This window comes from Vidua chalybeata, assembly GCF_026979565.1.
Source record: "Vidua chalybeata isolate OUT-0048 chromosome W unlocalized genomic scaffold, bVidCha1 merged haplotype SUPER_W_unloc_5, whole genome shotgun sequence".
NCBI lineage: Eukaryota > Metazoa > Chordata > Aves > Passeriformes > Viduidae > Vidua > Vidua chalybeata.
The window spans coordinates 251,117-267,321 of record NW_026530340.1 but is presented as its reverse complement, the minus strand read 5'-3'; the positions used below and the strand labels follow the sequence as shown (position 1 = coordinate 267,321).

Genomic DNA, 16,205 nt, shown 5'->3' with positions numbered 1-16,205 from the left:
TGCTGAAGTTGAGCCAGCATGGAAAAGGAGTGTCCTGGCTGGGCATGGAAATTTTGTGGGAACTCAGGACAAAAGAGGGTTTGGAGAGGGGAACTCACAAAGTATTTAGGGATGTTAGGTCATGCAGAAAGAAGAGTGGTGAAAGCTCAGGTTAGAGCATATCCTGGCCACCTCTTTGAGAAATAATAGAAAAGTATTTATAAAAAAATTAATAGCAAAAGGAGAGATAAGGTGAATCTCTACTCTTCATTGGATCCAGTGGGGAATAGAGTAAATAAAGATATGGAAGAGGCTGAGCTACTTAACACTTTCATTTGCCCCAATTATCAATATTAGGACAGGTTTTCATCAGGACAAGAGTTCTCCTGAGCTGGCAGAAGGGCACAGGGAGCAGAACAGCCCCTGTAATCCAGGAGGAAGCAGCTGGGGACCTGCTGAGCCACTCAGATGCTCACAGGTGTATGGGATGGGATGGGATCCATCCTAGGGGGATGAGGGAGCTGGTGGATGAGCTCCCCAAGCTGCTCTCCATCATTTCCCATCAGTCCTGGCTCAGCAGGGAGGTGCCAGAGCACTGGAGGTGCCAGTGTGAGCCCATCCCCAAGAAGGGCTGGAAGGAGGATCTGGGGAACTCCAGGCCTGTCAGCCTGACCTCGGTGCCCGGCAAGGTTCTGGAACAGATCACCTTGAGAGCCATCACAGGGCAGCCACAGGATGGCCGAGGGATCAGAGCCAGCCAGCGTGGATTTGAGAGGGGCAGGTCCTGCCTGAGCAACCTGATCTCCTTTTATAACCAGATGTCCCACCTGTGGATGTGGGAAAGGCTGTGGATGTGTCCATCTGGACTTCAGCAAAGCTTTTGACACTGTCTCTGACAGCATTCCCTGGAAAAGCTGCAGCCCACGGCTTGGGCAGGTTCCCTCCTGGCTGGGAGATGGAAGAGCTGGCTGGAGGCTGGGCCCAGAGAGTGGTGGGGATGGTGCTGCATCCAGCTGGTGTCCAGTCCCTGCTGCTGTCCCCCAGGGATCTGTGCTGGGCCCAGTCCTGTTTCACATCTTCACTGATGATCTGGCTGAGGGGATCGAGCCCACCATCACCAAATTTGCAGATGACACCAAGCAGGGTGTGAGTGTGGATCTGCTGGAGGGCAGGACAAGAAGACACAGCCTTGAGCTGCACCAGGGGAGGTTGAGGCTGGACAAGAGGAAGAAGTTCTTCACAGAAAGGGTGAGTGGGCATTGGAATGGGCAGGCCAGGGGGGAGGTGGCAGAGTCACTGTCCTTCTGCAGTGGCACTTAGTGGCATGTCTGCGTGACAAGGCGGTATTAGGGCATTGGTTGGACTTGATGATCTCCAAGGTCTTTTCCAGCCTGTTTGATTCTGTCATTCTGTGATGATTGGGACACTCTGGGGCCATTGTGACACTGCAGGACCTCGTGGCACTGAGAGGACCAGAGTGACATTGTGCAGCCCCATAGAACCAGGGCTCCATTGTGGTGCTCTGGGGCCAAATGGAACCAGGGAGTCCCCCGTGACCCTGGGTCCTCGTGGAACCACAGAGGCCATTGTGACACTGCGGGGCCTGGTGGAACCCAGGGGTTTCACCATTTGGACACTGCGAAACCAAGGAGAGCATTGGGAGAGTCCAGGGCCCAGTGGAACCAAGGGGCTGTTCTGACACTGCGGGGCCTCAGGGAACCAAGGTGACATTGTGACACTGCAGGACCTTGTGTAACCAAGGGGCCACTGTGACACTCTGGGGCCTCAAGGAATCTGGAAGGCCGTTGTGACACAGTGTGGCCTCGTGGAAACAAGGAATCCATTGTGACACTGAGGGGACTTGTGGAACCACAGAGAGCATTGTGACAGTGTGGGACCTCATGTGACCATGGGGCCTTTGTGACACCCTGGGGCCCCATGGAACCAAGGGACCACTGTGAAACTGCGGCAACAACGAGAACATTGTGACACTGTGAAGCCCCATGGAACCAAGGAGTCCATTGTCACATTTTGGGGCCCCATCGAAGGAAGGAGACCAGTGTGACAGTGCAGGGCCTGGTGTAACCAAAGGGACATTGTGACACTGAGGGGCCCCGTGGAACCAAGGAAATCTTTGCAGATGACACCAAGCTGGATGTGAGTGTTGATCTGCTGAAGGGTAGGAGGGCTCTGCACAGGGCCCTGGACAGGCTGGATCCAGGGCCCAAATCCAACAAGGTGAGGTTGAACAAGTCCAAGTGCCAGGTCCTGCACTTTTGCCACAACAACCCCTGCAGCGCTCCAGGCTGGGGACAGAGGGGCTGGAGAGCAGCCAGGCAGAAAGGGACCTGCAGGGACTGATGGACAGCAAGCTGGACATGAGCCAGCCGTGTGCCCAGGTGGCCAAGAAAGCCAATGGCTCCTGGCCTGGATCAGGAATGGTGTGGCCAGCAGGAGCAGGGCAGTGATTCTTCCCCTGTGCTGGGCACTGCTTGCCAGCACCTTGAGTGCTGTGTCCAGTTCTGGGCCCCCCAATTTAGGAAGCACATGGAGGGGCTGGAGCGTGTCCAGAGGAGGGCAACAAGGCTGGTGAGGGGTCTGGAGCACAAGTCCTGTGAGGAGCAGCTGAGGGAGCTGGGGTTGTTTATCCTGGAGAAGAGGAGGCTCAGGGGAGACAAGGAGGTGTCAGGGCACAGGTTGGACTTGATGATCTCCAAGGACTTTTCCAACGTTGCTGATTCTGTGATTGTCTGAAACCACCCTTGGAGCAGTTGCAGCAGGAGCCCTGGGCCTCCTCTTCAGAAGCTGCAGCAGCCCAGGTCCCTCAGCTTCTCCTCACAGCCCCAAAGCCCATCCTGTCAGTCCTGCAGAGCCTCTGCAGCTCCTCCTCCTCCTTGCCCAGAACAGGGAGCCCCACAGGCAGACACAGCAGCCCAGATGTGCCCCCCTGGCCTGGGCTGCCTCTGGCAAGGGAGCAGCACGAGGCACTGCAGGAGCCTGCAGACAATTCCTGCAGCACTTGTGGGATGATCCTGCTCCCCAAGGGACGTTCCCATGGTGCCAAGTCAGGAACTGGAATGGGGAGTGGGGCCAGAGAGGAAAGGGCAAACAGGGATGGGCTGTGTGCAGGGCAGGGAACAGGGCTGGGCAAGAGGAAGAAATCTGAACCAGGAAAGAGTAAAGAAAGCAAAGGTGAAGCCAAGGAAATGCTCAGGGCAGTTTGGGGGTGGCTGCCAGGCAGCCCTGGCTCTGAGCAACAGCGTCTGCAGTGGGACAGGAACGTCCCAGCTGATGGGAACAAACTTTCTGGCTGAGTGCAGAGGCCAGGACAAAGCTGAGTGCTTTCCCTGGCGTCCCCCAGCCCTTCCTGGCCCCAGGGGCTGATGGCATTTGTGCTGCCTCAGGTTCATGTCCCCACAGCACCAGCACGGGGGTGCTCCCGCCTGCTGTGTGCAATGCAAACAGGGGCTCCTGAGCCAGCGCTGCCGTGTCTGTGCCTGCAAGGATGCGGCACCTGTGTGAGCTGGGGGAGAGGCCAGGGCTGCAGAGGGGGGATGTTGTTGGCAGCTCCATGAGGACGCTCTGGGACGCTGCCCTGGCTGTGCAGCGCACTGGGGATGGATCAGCCCCTGCTCTGCTGCTCCTTCCCGTTCCCCAAGGGCCCTTGCAGAGCACCAGCCGTGCTGTTTGCCCCCAGCCTGCCCACGGCCAGCCTGGGGCTGCTGACGGGGGTTTTCTGTGCTGAGCATTGGCCTGGCCGTGTTCTTGAGAGAGCCTGGGCAAGGAGCCTGGAGCCCCCAGGCCCTGGCCTGAGGCGTCAGCGCTGCCCCAGCAGTGCCCATGGCCTGTCCCTGCTGCAGCCCCGGCACTGCCACCCCCAGGACTGTGCCCGGCCCCGAGAGCACTCAGGCCCTGCAGCAACACCAGGGCCAGCAGGGCAGCGGGGCAGGGCCACGGGAGCAGCACTGGCAACACCAAGTGCTGCTGCTGCTGCTGGGCACAGCTGCTGTGCCAGCACTGATCTGCCCCCAGCTCTGCACACAGACATTGCTGCTGCAGCTCCAGAGGAGGCAACAAAAAGGCAGGTCTGCAGAAAACTTTGCTGGGAAATCCTTCAGTTCCCTTATTGCCACCGAGAGAGCAGCCCCTCATTGACACAGTCTGTGGCCACAGGGAAGGTGGAGGGAAAATGAGAAATGGAACAAACAATGATACTTCTTTGTGGACAATATTTTAAAAACAAAACAAAGAAAAAGAACCTCCAAAATGAAACCTACAAGAAGTATCAAAGATTACTTTTATCCTAAGTGTTTTGCAGAAATTGGCCAACAGTTTAATGTTTGTGAAATTGCCAAGTGATCAGTCTCCACACTGCAGTCTTGAGCTCCTGGTTCCTCAGGCTGTAGATGAGGGGGTTCAGGGCTGGAGGCACCACTGAGTAGAGAACTGACAGGGCCAGATCCAGGGATGGGGAGGACATGGACGGGGGCTTCAGGTGAGCAAATACGCCAGTGCTTAAGAACAGAGAGACGACGGCCAGGTGAGGGAGGCAGGTGGAAAAGGCTTTGTGCCGTCCCTGCTCAGAGGGGATCCTCAGCACAGCCCTGAAGATCTGCACATAGGAGAAAACAATGAACACAAAACAGCCAAGTGCTAAACAGATGGAGAGCACAATGAGCCCAAGTTCCCTGAGGTGGGATTTGGGGCAGGAAAGCCTGAGAATCTGGGGCAGGTCACAGAAGAACTGGCCCAGGGTATTGCCATGGCACAGGGGCAGGGAAAATGTATTGGCTGTGAGCATGAGAGCATTGAGAAAGGCACTGGCCCAGGCAGCTGCTGCCATGTGGGCACAAGCTCTGCTGCCCAGGAGGGTCTCGTAGTGCAGGGGTTTGCAGATGGACACGTAGCGGTCGTAGCACATGATGGTCAGGAGATAAAACTCTGATGAGATGAAGAATAGAAATAAAAAGAGCTGAGCAGCACATCCAGTGTAGGAGATGGTGCTGGTGTCCCAGAGGGAATTGTGCATGGCTTTGGGGACAGTGGTGCAGATGGAGCCCAGGTCGCTGAGGGCCAGGTTGAGCAGGAAGAAGAACATGGGCGTGTGCAGGTGGTGGCCGCAGGCTCCGGCGCTGATGATGAGGCCGTTGCCCAGGAGGGCAGCCAGGGAGATGCCCAGCAAGAGGCAGAAGTGCAGGAGCTGCAGCTGCCGCGTCTCTGCCAGTGCCAGCAGGAGGAAGTGGCTGATGGAGCTGCTGTTGGACATTTGCTGTGGCTGCACATGGGCACCTGTTCATGGAGAAAGGACAGTGACAAGTCAGGAGAGGCTGCTTGGAGCCAAACCTGGGCCATTCCCTGTAGCCTGTCCTGCTGGGACTCACCCACCCTTGTTCCTGCTCTGGGAAAACCTTCACCCAGGTCCCTGCCTGAGCTCCAGCTGTGCTGGCTGAGTGTGCCAGGAGCAGCCAGGGCTGTGCCTGGGGGCTCTCAAGGAGCTATCCCTGCCCTGCTGCCCTTGGTTTGTGGCCATGTGGCAGAGGGACACGGCTGGATATTCAGGATTTGTCAGGTGAATTACTCCTAATGCAGAAAGGCTTGTTACCATCTTTACTCACAGTCCTATAAAACAGGGATGGATGGAATTGTTTAAGAATTTGTTTAAGGAATTGTTTTCCTGCCCACACATCATTCCTGGCTCTCTGAGGTCAGAAATCCCCAGCATTCCTGCTGCACTCAGAGTTTGGCACTGAGAGATGGGAGAGGCAAAGGATTCCCTGTGGCTGAGGGCAGGTGAGGGGCTGGATGGGCTTGTTCCCCCAGCACTGCTCTGTTCAGCCCCCTCTCCTTCCCCGAGCATCTCCCTGGGCCTGGACATTCCCTCCTGAGAGGTGCCTTGTCCTTGCCAGCACTCACAGAGCCCATCCCACCCCGTGTGCCCTCGGCCCGGCCCTACAGAAACCTGCCTGTGTGCAGGGCCCTGGCTGGGGCAGGGTCTGTGTGCAGCTGGGCAAGGGCAGCTCAGGAGAGCCCTGCTGGGCCCTGCCAAGGTGATGCTGCTGCTGTCCAGGGCTGAGCAGTGGCTGAAGGCCCTTTGGGAGGCTGCCAGCAGAGAGACTGACCACCCAAAGTCACAGTTCTGGAGTCTCTGTAAATGTTCAAACATTTCTTTGATGATCCTGTGTGTTCCTTTCAACTCAGAATGTTCTGTCATTCTGGGATTACAATTCCTCTTCTGCTTCTCTCATCCCCCTGTTGTCTATGATCAAAAGAGAAAAAAAAAAAAAAAACAAAAGCCCTTGCAACAGAGTTCGAACAGTAAAGTAAAAAGCAAACCTTTATTGGAAGCTTCAAGGTGTCCCAGTGGGGATGAGGCACAATCGGCTCCTGATTTCAACAATTTATAAGGGTTGATTAATTAGGATATTTAACAGGAACACTGAATAGGAGAATCAGTTGTCCCAGTTACACACCCCTAACTCAACCCATTGGTGTAGGTCCAAGAGCTTCTTTGCCCCACATTTAGTTATGACTGCTCACATTCTGGTCAAAAACCAAAATGTTCTTCTTGTTGGTCCTCTTCCTGATAATAAGACTATATAGTATTTTAAAAATGGATATAGACAACCTGCTTATTGTTATACAATCTAAGAGAAAGGTTAGGAAATGTACTAGAGTTAATTAAGGATTAGAGTTAAATAAGTATATAATCATAGTTTAATAGAGCTAATTAAGAGTTTAATAGAGTTAAGTAAGGATTATAATTTTATAACAATATAATAGTAGTCTACAGAGCTATGAATACATGAAAATTGTATAAAAAGCAAAAATCTTTTTGTCTCATCCTATTCCAAACAGGAAATTGAAAACACTCTCAGGAAAGCTCCTGATCTGTACAGCAATCCCAGGCTTACCTTCTTTGGGAAGTGTCCTCCGGAGCTGTGCCCAGGCTGGTCTGGAGCTGGGAGCAGCCCTGCCCCAGCCAGCAGCTCTCAGCAGCAGCACCTGCCCTGCTCAGGGTGGCTCCTTCCCCCCACAGCTTCTGGCCAGCGCTGGCAGCAGCTCCCCGGGCCGGCTGAGAGCTGTCCCTGGCAGGCAGCAGAGTCCCTGGCCCAGCACAGCGCCCTGGGCTGCAGGACCCTGCTCTGCAGGACAGCCCTGGGCACCCCTGGCTGCTCTGCACAAGACACCATCAGAGAATGGACTCACAGGGGCTGTGGGCATTGGCATGTTCCAGCTGGAGGAGATCACTGCAGGAGCTGCAGCTGCATTGTCCTGCAGCCAGAGGTTCCTGTGCCAAGGGCTGGCAGTGATTCTGCCCCAGGCACTTCTCAGCACCTTCCCAGCCCTGACTGATTGAAGCTCTCTGTGCCTCTGGGCTGTGCCCACGCTGGCTGCAGGCAGTGCCCCAGCCCTGCTGGGCTGGGAGAAGAGCTGCTCATCCAGAGAAATGTGCTTTTGAAGCTCTGCTTGCTTACCAGCATCACCCTCTGTGCCAGGAGCCCGGCCCAGCTCAGCAGCACAGACACAGCACAAGGACTTGAATGAGCCTCTGGGGCTTTGTGCTCAGGCCCTGAACATCAGGCCCTGAGAGGGAGCTGCAGAAACCTCTCCAGAACTCCAAGTCAGAATCCAACTCCAAAGTTTCTTTGACTTTTAATGGGTCCCAGTGAGGGACACGACTGAGAAAGTGTCCCCAGGCCCCAGGCAGAGCAGAGAACTGGAGGCACTGATGACAGGTGGGGACAAAGAGAAGGCAAGTCTTGGTGGCCTGGGGCACGGCAGGGTCTGTGCCACCAAGGGCTGTCAGGAGACACCTTGTCCTGAGGCCCTGGGGCCTCCTGGCACAGCCCCAGCCAGGCTGGGCACTGTCAGCCCCTTGTCCTGCCCTCAGCATCCCCCCCTAGCCCACATCCCAGTGGCCTCAAGGATCTGCTGGAAGGAGTCCCTGGGGAGCCTTGCTCAGGAATGGCCCTGGGGGCTCCACAATGCTCCCAGGCACTGCAGGTTTTGCAAAGGACTTTGGCTTTGGCTTTTGCCTTGCAGTCTCTGAGAGCTTTCTGCAATCATGGCCTCCAATTATCTGCTGTAATTAGTCCCTGGAGAGGCTTTGTCAGGAACAACACTCAGTGGGGCTCATTAATGCTTCAAGGTACTTCAGTTCTTTTAAGGTACTTGGTGTTTCCCTTTGGATACAGACTCTGTGAGAGGTTTGTGCAATCATGGCCCCAATTATCTGCTTTAATGAGTCCCTGTAGAGCTTTGTACTGACACTCAGTGGGGCTCATTAATACTTTGAGATAGTCAACTTTTTTAAGGTACTTTTGATTTTCCTTTCCACACTGAGAGGTTTTTGTGCCATTTTGAGTCTCTGAGGGGTTTTTGTGCCATCCTGGCCTGCAGTTCTCTCCTCCAAGGAGTCCATGAGGAGCCTTTGTTGGGGATGGACCTCAGTGGCACCCATTAATGCTTTGAGACACTTTGGGCTTTTCTTCTGCCTTTGAGTCCTGGAAAGGTTTGTGCAATCTCCTCTCAGGCCCTGAGGTTCCAGGGCTCAGCTCCAAATGCGCCATGGAGCTCATTAGGATCAAGCAAGTCCTGACAAACCATGGCTCTGCCTTGATTTCCCTCTGGCCTGGGGCAGTTCATCTGGAAGTTTTCTGTAGTGATTTTGGTTCGCCAGTTTGAGGTTTCTCAGCCAATGCATCAATTAGTGTGGTGGGTTCAGTGCTGGCTAATTACCAGTGCACTCACTAGAATATACTTACTCATTTCCTGCTGTGAGATAGGATTAAGAGAAAGGCAAAGTAGGCTAAAAGTGCATAAAGAAAAGTTTATTAATAGTAACTAAAAGAAAGTGTAATAAGAATCAGAATAAAAGTTTCAGAACACTTCCTCTCTCCATACAACCTGACAATGTAAAGAGACAAAATCTAATATTTTCAGCCAGTTTACAACCTCTAGAATAGTCTTTCTTCACAACACTTAGGGAGAGAAGTTCCTCTTGTTAATGTTATGGCGACTTCTCCACAAGAAAACAGTTATCTCATGTCTTTTCATTTCCACAAATAGCAGCTGCCTGGAAAAATCTGCAATCATGAGTTCCCTCCCAATTTTTACAGCTTTTCCCACAGCTGTGTTTATGGGCCATGTCAACTTATGGGGTATTGGGTTAAAGATGAGCTGTTTAAGAGCAAAGGTTCTCTTCATCTATTTCTGAAATCATCTTCATCTCTGGGAACAGAGGTCTTCTTCTTCTCTCACTGAGGGCACAGGGTCTCATCACTCTGCTCTCTTTCTCTCTTCAAACTTCTCATGGGATCACAGCTACTGCAACATTTGCTTACTTTAGCATGCAGGCCTTTGCTGAACAAGTCATCTCACCATTTTTTTCAATGCGTTATAGGGAAAAAGAGAGTCTGATGTATCAATTCCATCCTTCTCCATAGCTTTACCAGAGGATTTCAGCCCCAAGGTCAAGGCATCTCCTCATCCCTCCCATCTGGGACTCAACTTCCTCTTCACTGACCTCGGTGTCTTCACGTTGCTCCTCTGTGTGCCTGCACTTTGTCCTTTTCTCTCACTGGAGGGAGGATGGAAGCACGGGAAGAGTCAATATCTCAGGCGGGGCCTGCAGATGGTTGCGTGAGCCCGGCCGGGCTGGGTCCTTGCGGCCGGAGCTGTTTTCCCATGGAGGTTTGTGCAGCGGCTGCGCTGGGGCTGTGTCAGGCTGGGCGGCGCTGGGGGCAGGGCCAGGATCTCAGCAGCCAGGCCAGAGCAGAGCAGCAGCACGGCCGGGGCCGATGGCTTCTCCTGGCCCTGCCCGCTGGTTGCGGGCCAAGCCCAAGGGCGGCAGAAGCTTGGCCGAGCCGGCCCGGCCCGGGGCTGCTCCTGGGGCCTGGCGGATCCTGGCTGGGCCCGGGCTGGCGGCGGGGCAGGGCTCGGCAGCGGCCAGATGTCAGCAAGCGCAGCCACGGCCCGGCCCGGCCTCGGCCCCGCGGCCTCCCCTCCCCTGCCCGGCAGCCGATGGGGCCTGGCGGGCTCCCTGGGAAGGGGCCCGGCCCCACGGCAGGAGCCGCCCGGCCCGCCCCGGCCCAGACGGGGGCTGGGCCGGCCTTGGCACCTCTTTGCTGGCCAGAAGGGAAAGAGACCCAGCCAGGCTTCTTCCTCTTTAACTTGGGTCTTCACAGAAATGTGTACAGCTTCCTTAGTGGTTTAACAGATTGTCAATTCTCAAATCTAATTACTGATTGGTTTTTTGTCAGACACGGAGGAAACTGCTAGCAGCTTCTCTCAGGACATCACTTCTGTGATGCAAAACCACCACAACAGCACAGAGCACAGAGCTCCTTTGTCCATATGGAGTGGTCATGTGCCTGAGGCCTCAAAATCCCAGCTTGGGAGATCTCTGGGCCCTCTCCAAGGTGTTTTCATATGAAAACATTCAGCTCATAGTCTAAGAAAATCACCAGAGGACAGGGCCAGCCTGACCTGTCTTTCCTGGCTACTTTTGTCTGGGAGCAATCCTTGGATATACGGAATTTGGGAGGGCACATTCTAATTTTGGCCATGGTCCTTAGTAAGTAGGCTATTTTTTTTTCCATAGGAAGGAAGGAACAGAGCCCCTCTGTTTCAGGGGCAGATTAGAGGCAACCACCAGAGGACAAGGCCAGCCAGAGCTGGCAGGCTTTTCTGAGTGGGCATCTGAAAAGGGGGACAGTTCTTTCCCACAGCAAGGAAAGCACGGAGCCCAAGTGCTCCAGGAGCTGATGAGAGGCAGCCCTTGGCATTCCAACATCAGCCAGACCTGTCAGGTGGCCCCTGGGAGGCCAAGCCAGCCAGACCTGTTCCATGTTCCCTCGGTTCCATGGGGCCCCACAGTGTCCCAATGGTCTCTTGCTCCCAGGAGGCCCTGAGGTGTCACAATGCCCCCTTGGTGACACGAGGCCCTGAAGGGTCCTCATGGTCTCCATGGTTCCATCAGGCCCCACAGAGTCATGATGGTCTCTGGGTCCATGAAGCCCCGCTGTGTCACCATGGCCCCTTGGTTCCATGGGCTCCAGTGGTGCCACAATGATCCCCTTGGTTCCATGAGGTCCCCACAGTGTCACAGGGATCTCCATGGGAAGGAAAGAACCGAGCCCCAGTGTGGCAGGGGCAGCCACCAGATGCCAAGGCCAGCCAGACTTGACGGTACTGGCAGATTTTGGCTGGGAGCAACCCTTGGATATAGGGAATTTTAGAGGTGGAACCCCAGTTTTGGCCATTTCTTTCTAGATAGGAAGGTGGGTTCTTTTCCATAGGAAGGAAAACTCTGAGCCCAAGTGTTTCAGGAGCAGAAGAGGAGAGAGGTGGCTCCTGGGAGGCCAAGCCAACCCGACTGGTTTGTCCTGGCAGCTTTTGTCATGAAGGAATCCTTGGATACATTGAATGTGGGAGGAGGAATCTCAGTTTTTACCACGGACCCCTTGAGAAGAAAGAAGGTTCTCTTCCATTGGAAGGAAAGCACCGAGCCCCAGTGTTTGGATAGCAGGTGAGAGGCAGCTCTCAAGAGGCCAAGGGCAGCCAGACCTGTCTGTCCTGGCTGCTTTCACTTGGGAGCAATCCTTGGATGTACGGAGTTTCGGAGGTGGAATCCCAGTTTTGGCCATGGGCACCTGGACAGGAAGATGAGTTCTTTTCATTAGGAAGGAAAGCAGAGAGCCCCAGTGTTTCAGAGACACATGAGTGCCAGCCCTCAGGACCCAAGGCCAGCCAGACTTGTCAGTCCTGGCAGCTTTTGTCTGGGAGCTATCCTTGGATATAGGGAATTCTGGAGGCAGATGCCCAATTTTGGCCATGGGTGCCTGGCGGAGATGGATGGTTTTTCCCACAAGATATAAAAGCACATGGTCCCAGCGTTTAAAGGCATATGAGAGGTGGCCCCTGGGTGGCCAAGGCAGCCAGATCTGTCTCTCCAGGCAGATTTCATCTGGGAACAATCCTTGTATACAAGGAAACTTGGAGAAGGAATCCCACTTTTGGCCATAGACCCCTGGAGAAGGACAGTTCTCTCCCATAGGAAGGGAAGCCCAGAGCCCCAGTGCTTCAGGGGCAGGTGAGAAGCAGCCCTCGACATGCCAAGTTCAGCTGGACCTGTCAGGTGGTCCCCAGGAGCCCCAGCCAGCCAGACCTGTTCCATGTTCCCTTGGTTTCGTGGGACCCCACAGTGTCACAATGGTCTCCTTGGTTCCATGAGGCCCTGGAGTGTCACAATGTCCCCCTTGCTTCTGCAGTGTCACAATGGCCCCGTGCTTCCATGGGGCCCTGCAATGTCACAATGGCTTTGTGGTTCCACAGAGCCCTGATGTGTCACAATGGCCCCTCGGCTCCATGCACCCTCGCTGTGACACAACAGCTTCTCTGTGACACTGCGGGCTCCACAAGGTCACCACGAACCCTTGGCTCCTTGGGGCCCCCGAGTTTCACAATGTCTCCTTGATTCCATGAGGCAGCACGGTGTCGCAATGGCCCCTTGGCTCCATGAGGTTCCGTAGTGTCACCATGGTGTCCTTGGACCCGCATTGTCACAACTGACCTGTGGTAATCACATATCCTCTGAACAGAGAGAGAGAGAGCTCTCCCAGGATTTTTCTGGGAAGCTGTGAGAAAGCTCAGAGAAAAGAATGAGAAACAATTCTTATCTTCACTTGCTGCACCTGTTGTTGTGCACATGTGGAATGTGTTATGGAGATTTGTTTACCAAAGGGTGATTTCTTAATTGGCCAATGGTGACGGTGTTTGGATTTCAATCAACCAATCTGGTCTGTCTGTATCAGATTGTCTGCAAGAGCGATGAGTGTTTCTTAGTAGTAGAGTATAGTACAATAGAATAAAGTGATTGATCAGCCTTCTGGAATCATGGAGTCAATGCTAATTATGAACACTCCAGGGACGCCCTGCTACGATAGTTATCCAAGTCAATCTTCCCTTACCTCTGAATGCTAAATAGAATAGGCTTAACAGGCATATCAGCAACACCAACTGTAGACCCAACGAGCTGGCTGAGGGGTTGGGAGAAAATTTCTCCTGCTGTCATTTCCTCACAGTGGGTACCATTACTAAAGTAATTCCAAACACATACAGTTAGTGTGTGGGAGCCTTGAATCCATGTGCCCACTGTCCAGAGGAAATTAAAAATCTGTAAATTCCTCACCACATTAACGCATCAAACAAATTGGATAGCAGCCACAGTAGCCATAGTTCTAGGATGGGAAAAATGTAGCCACAACCCACAACCATGTGCCACCCAAAGCAGGGTAAGCTAGACCACATGGTGACACCTAACAAGGTTTCTATATTCAGTACAAAAAAAAAAAAAAAAAAAAAAAAAAAATCTTACTCAAGAATTGTTATTCTCATTTCACCCTTTTTCTCATGGTGCCCTCCGACTGCACATTGGGCACCAAAATTGGTCTTGGTTTACAAGACAGGTGTCTGCTAGGGAAGGCAGAAAAAAGCCTCCTGTGGAATGGAGAATGTAAACCCCTCCCTCCAAATTATTAGAATTGTGAAATCAAGGGGCTCTCAGGCAAAGATGTGGGAATAGCAATAACAGTTCTTCACTAGTGTGTACAATAAAGCAAACAAACAGCAGCACCTCCGGCGCTGGCAGCAAACAGAACAGGAGCCCAGTGCAGCCTTTCGGCCGCGGCACTTTCCCTGCGGTGCAGCTCCGGGCACGGCCGGCAGGGGCGCTGGTGGCTCCCGGGGGGCAGGGCAGGTGCGGTGATCCCCGCACGGCTGCAGGGGGCGCTCCGGCGCGGGCTCGGGGAGCACGCGGCCATGGCGGCTTTGTCCCAAGGCGGGAAGGGCTGGAAGAAGGCTCCGCTTCACAAACCCTGGGGGCAGCCGGCTCCAGGGCCCCAGCAGGACTCTGGGAAAGCAGCAAGCTGGGCCGGCAGGATGTCTCAGCAGGCAGGGGGTGAGGGGCTCCCAGCAGGGCAGGGAGAGCAGAGCTCAGGATCCCGGGCACCCGAGCAGACGGGGATAGGTCTCTCTTTTAGTGGGGCAGGTATTAATAAGGTCCCAGTTTAGGGGCTGTTCTCACGAGCAGAGGCTCACCCCATGACAGAAGAAGCAGCTCTGGGCCAGGCTCCAGCAGCAGCAGTGGAAACTCCCTTTCCCAAGAGCAGTGGCTCTGATCGTCCTCCTCCCAAAATAAGGGCTCAGCCGATAATCAGCAGCCGATTATAAGGAACGAACAGAAAGGAAAAAACCCAACCCCCAACACTGGTTTGCCATTCTTAATCCTGTGGGACAAATTCTATAAAGGTTTAATTACACCTTTATAATTGTTTACATATCAGCTCTTGAAAAGTCAGGGACAGAGATTGGAACCTGCTGCTCCACAGCTCCCCTCACAAAAGGAGTTTAGAAAGCCTGGAGGCCTCTGGAGGTATCTGGGGATCTATAGGGGCTATAGGGGGTCCTTTTTGTACCTCCTGACCCGACAGGAGCTTCTCTAATAAACTTTGCCTAAAGCTTCCACTCTGCCCATGACAGGAACCCCTGTGAGTGCCTGTGATCCTGTGCTGGGATAAGAACAATTTATTGGGAACAGCAAAGAGTCAAGGAACAAACAGGAACAGAAACAATATTGATAGCAGTAGGGATAAAGAAAACTATTTACAGGGAAAAATACAAAATAACTGACTGGGTCTTCCGGCCACGTAATTCCTCCTGCTGGGAAAGGACACCCTTATCCTCAGGGAGAGAGTCCCTTTCCTGCCCCTGGCAATGACCTGAGTTGGGAGTGAATGTAATGACAGGGCCATGGCCAGGCCCTCATATTCTTCAATCCCACATCAGGTCATTGGCAGGGCCAGGAGAATGTACAGTTGTCTTCCCAGCATGGATCACAGGCAACATGGGTCACCAGGGCTCTGACCAACGTGGGCTCTCTTATGGGAGTTGAAGCTGGAGCAGTGCATGAAGCTCCTCCTGCAGTTGGGGCATTTGCAGGGCTTCCCTTACCGGTGCCTCCTCTGGTGTCTGGTCAAGTTAGAGCTCTGGGTGAAGCTCTTCCCACACTGGGTACACTCGTAGGGCCTCTCCCCAGTGTGGATGCGCCGGTGGGTGACGAGGTTGTAGTTGTGCTTGAAGCCCTTCCTACAGTCGGGGCAGCGGAAGGGCCTCTCCTTGGTGTGGATCTGCTGGTGACGAAGGAGACAGGAGCTGGTCTGAAACCTCTTCTGACACTCGGGACACTCGTAGGGCCTCTCCCCAGTGTGGATGCGTTGGTGGATGATGAGGGCAGAGCTGCAGCTGAAACCCTTTCCACACTCCCCACACTCGTAGGGCCATTCCCCGGTGTGGATCATCTGGTGACGGATCAGGTCAGAGCTCTGCCTGAAGCTCTTCCCACACTCCAAGCACTTGTAGGGCTTCTTCCCATGGTGAATCTGATCATGGACCACCAGCTCCGAGCCCTGGCTGGAGCTCTGTCCACCTTCCTGGCACCGGGTGGGTCTTTCCTCCTCAGAGCACCCTGGGCTCAGTTTGCAGCCCCTCCTCCTGTGGGACCTCCAAGGATTTTCCTCCACGTTGTGTTCCTGTGCCATGGTGCTGCTCAAAACGACCTCTTCCATGAGGTTCTGCGGTGGAGATTTGTCCTCCCTGGTCTCCATCCTCAGCTCCTTGTCTGCGGGAGGAAGGACAAGGAGAGGATGGGATTTGCCTCCGTGCCAGAGGGAAGGGGAAGGAGATCCCCCCAGTGTATCCCCGGCAGGATGGGGTCGGCAGTGGGGTTGTCCTGCAGCTGGGGGCTGTGCTGGGCTGGGAGATGGAGCAGGAGAGAGGGGGAAAGGGGCACTGACTTCCTCCTCACCTGCCTGGGTGTCCTGGGACATCTTCCTCTTCCTTGCAGCCTCCTCCTCCATTTGGTGAAGGTCTGGGAATCGGAAATTCTGTTCTGGGAGGGAAACAAGAGATGAGCTCATTGAGTTTTCTACTGGTTTGGAGCAAATCAGGGGGAGAATTTAAGCCAGAATTACGACTTAGTAAGAATATTAAGATCAAGGCAATGATCCAGAAACACTGGCTTAATCTGACAGAGTCAGGATATAAACTGGCACCCCGTTGGTCAGGGAGGTGGTAGCAGTCTGATGAAATGGTGGCTGCAGTCCTGTTGGAGTGATGAACGTGATTCTGTCAAAGCAGGGATCCTGTAGAAGGGTCTGGTCTTCCTC

General features: G+C 54.0%; 1 protein-coding gene, 1 long non-coding RNA gene and 1 pseudogene across 3 annotated transcripts; 1 reads left to right on the top strand and 2 right to left on the bottom strand.

The window, feature by feature from the left end:
- LOC128782904 (zinc finger protein 271-like) overlaps positions 1-16,205 on the bottom strand; it is a 510,341-nt pseudogene that overhangs the window by 282,387 nt on the left and 211,749 nt on the right.
- On the bottom strand, positions 4,313-7,404 carry LOC128782963 (olfactory receptor 14A16-like). 2 transcript variants are annotated; one of them, XM_053933550.1, is made up of 2 exons: positions 7,186-7,404; positions 4,313-5,268 (listed from the first exon to the last, which is right to left on the bottom strand). In XM_053933550.1, exon 2 carries the CDS (start codon positions 5,243-5,245, stop codon positions 4,313-4,315), a length of 933 nt encoding a protein of 310 aa, XP_053789525.1. In that variant the 5' UTR covers positions 5,246-5,268; positions 7,186-7,404. The 2 variants fall into 2 exon arrangements, with proteins under 2 accessions (XP_053789525.1, XP_053789524.1); XM_053933549.1 differs by lacking the exon at positions 7,186-7,404 and adding an exon at positions 5,943-7,156.
- On the top strand, positions 10,863-12,767 carry LOC128782993 (uncharacterized). The gene is made up of 2 exons (XR_008428942.1): positions 10,863-11,169; positions 11,280-12,767. It is a non-coding gene; the product is annotated as an uncharacterized LOC128782993 (long non-coding RNA).

Coding starts and splice junctions, on each gene's coding strand:
- LOC128782963 (XM_053933550.1), bottom strand. CDS start 5,245: ATGTCCAACAGCAGCTCCATCAGCCACTTCCTCCTGCTGGCACTGGCA.